Raw genomic sequence first — 2,354 nt, 5'->3', positions numbered from 1 at the left:
TTATTTTGCAGAAAGTCAAAAAAAATTGGCAAATCCATTGCAGTATACAGATCGGCGCATGCGCAATGCAAAACCATTAATCATAATATTTTGTGACATTGTCATTGAACATTATTTGTTTTAATTCATTAGTTATTGTTTCGGCAAAATGGAAAGCCATTAAAAAAAAATCAGCAACACGATGCTCGTGTATCTTTATGTGTTGGATTGTGTTTATTCGGGGTAAAGGAGGAAGCCACTGAATGAGGTCCTGTGATCGGAATAACTATTCGCCCTACCGTGCATCGTGAGATACATCGTATCTCCACGCTGCAGAACCACCACCGCGCTCCCAGACACCTGCTCATAGTGACTTGAATCATTGCTATTGCCACCGACAACCACGACGCCGTTCTTCCGGAGATAAACGTACAGGTGGCTGCTGGAAGAAGATTTGCACACAGAAAACATGAACACGTAGGTGCCCGGCACACCACACGTGAACGCGCCGGTCTCGAGATCGAAGCTGGTACCCGGCAGAAGCGTCTCGGTCGCCTGGAAGGGCAAACGGTTGTCGTGACTCGTAGAGGTATCCGAGTTGCTCGTCCTGACCACGGTGAATGCTACCCGCTGGTTGGAGTCGTCTGGTGCCTCCCCTGGCTCACCCTTTTGACCTTTGACACCAGTCTGACCGGTTTGCCCGACTGAACCTTTAGGCCCAGTGTCACCTTGAGGGCCAATCGGTCCGATAAGCCCTGGCTCGCCTGCAAAACCAGTACGGCCTTGGAGCCCCAACTGACCTTTGACACCACGTGCTCCCCGCTGACCCCGGGGGCCGATATCACCCTTTTGACCTTTGACACCAGTTTCCCCGGTTGGCCCCACAAAACCTCTTGGTCCCATCTTGCCCGGCAGGCCTCTGCCGTCGTCACCCGGCTCTCCTTTTTGACCTGCATCACCCTTTGACCCTTGTAAAATTCCGACAATTGCAGCTGTTTCCTGGCAGCACGTTTGGCCCGCCTGAGACGCAGGACCATCACCGTCCGAGGCAACCGGCCCAGTAACGGAAGCTCGGAGGTTGACGGAGTTACTGAGAAGGAGGGCGATTGAAAGAACGGTTGCCACGCAGATTTTCATTCTGTACAGAATAACAACGATTAAACTGAAACAAATCAGGTGAGATTTTTTTTCGATAAAATAGTTTTTAAAAACGGGAAGAGTAGAGAAAAATATTGAGGTTTGATAAACAGGAGAACTAGTCTACAATTCATGACGTCAGATTTGAAGAAAAAAAAAAACCTAAAAAATGAGAATGGAGGAATCATTGTTCGAAGAATGTTTTCTTTGTTATATAACAGTGGCGTATGAGGGGTCAAGGGGCTAACATTTATGAGAAGCCTAGTTTATAAAACCGGTTGTCATGGCAACCCTTCGAATCGATTTTGTTTTTATTTCGCCCGCCAATAAAATGTAAGAAAGGTCACCAAAATGCATTCCGATAGGGTGAAGCGTTCCGGAGCTGTAGTATTTTTTTTGGAGGGGGGGGGGGCGGAGCACATCTTGCCCCTTCCCAGGTCCTGATAGAATCATTAATTAAACCTCACCACACCCACCTCGATGGTTCGTTCTTGAAGATCAGGTCCAAGAAGAGATCACAAGGAGTTCAGTGAACGCTGAAAAACATACGAATGAAGACTGGTTAAGTTTACACTTTAGTCAGGAATACTATTTTATTATCAATTAAGATAAATGAGTGAGATTTTTTTCTCATTTGGATACATTGCCACCCCAAAACAGGAAAAATTTCTCACCAAGTTATTACGGTCAAGTAATTAAAATAATAGGTTTTCTCGGCTGAATTCGTCAAGAAAAACAACCTGTTTTAATGTTGCATTGTTCAATTTCTCTCGAATTGACTGATTCTTGAAATAAGCTTTCAATTTGTTTAAACGTTATTATTGAAACGATTTTTTTTTTCAAATTAATATTTGTGAAGGCCTGTATCTTTTTTTGAGACACTAGTAACTCGGTCAAAAGTCTGTTGGCATTCTAAGCTTTTGTTGCACTTGTCCAGGCAAATTTACTTTTAACTTCACTATGAGTTTTAAAGCAGAAATGAACTTTTTCATTCGCTATGAAATATTATAGGGTTTCCCGCCCAATTTCATACTTTGCTAATAATAATAATAATAATAAAACATTTTTATTCAAAATCGCATTAAACATGCAGACCTTTTCACACCCGGTTGAATTTAGCGCAAGCTTAAAATATTTCAGGGTATTCTTCATTCACGCGTGAAAAGTAAGCAGCAAATTCCGTGACTTGTGCTTTGAATTTCTTGTGATTTGAATATCAGTCTCGCTCGGGATATCAC

The 2,354-nt window shown here is 43.2% G+C and overlaps 1 protein-coding gene across 1 annotated transcript; it reads right to left on the bottom strand.

Moving 5' to 3' along the window:
• Window positions 1–213: 213 nt before the first annotated feature.
• On the bottom strand, window positions 214–1,035 carry LOC119738647 (complement C1q and tumor necrosis factor-related protein 9B-like; the record flags this gene model as incomplete). The annotated part of the gene is made up of 1 exon (XM_038213563.1): window positions 214–1,035. A coding segment is annotated over one exon (822 nt), but the record flags the coding sequence as incomplete, so codon positions are not given.
• Window positions 1,036–2,354: the final 1,319 nt, after the last annotated feature.

The sequence above is a fragment of the Patiria miniata genome, unplaced genomic scaffold, assembly GCF_015706575.1.
Source record: "Patiria miniata isolate m_02_andy unplaced genomic scaffold, ASM1570657v1 HiC_scaffold_10, whole genome shotgun sequence".
In the NCBI taxonomy this organism is placed as follows: domain Eukaryota; kingdom Metazoa; phylum Echinodermata; class Asteroidea; order Valvatida; family Asterinidae; genus Patiria; species Patiria miniata.
Note: the sequence above shows the minus strand (reverse complement) of the source record. Positions and strands in the feature narration are given on the sequence as shown.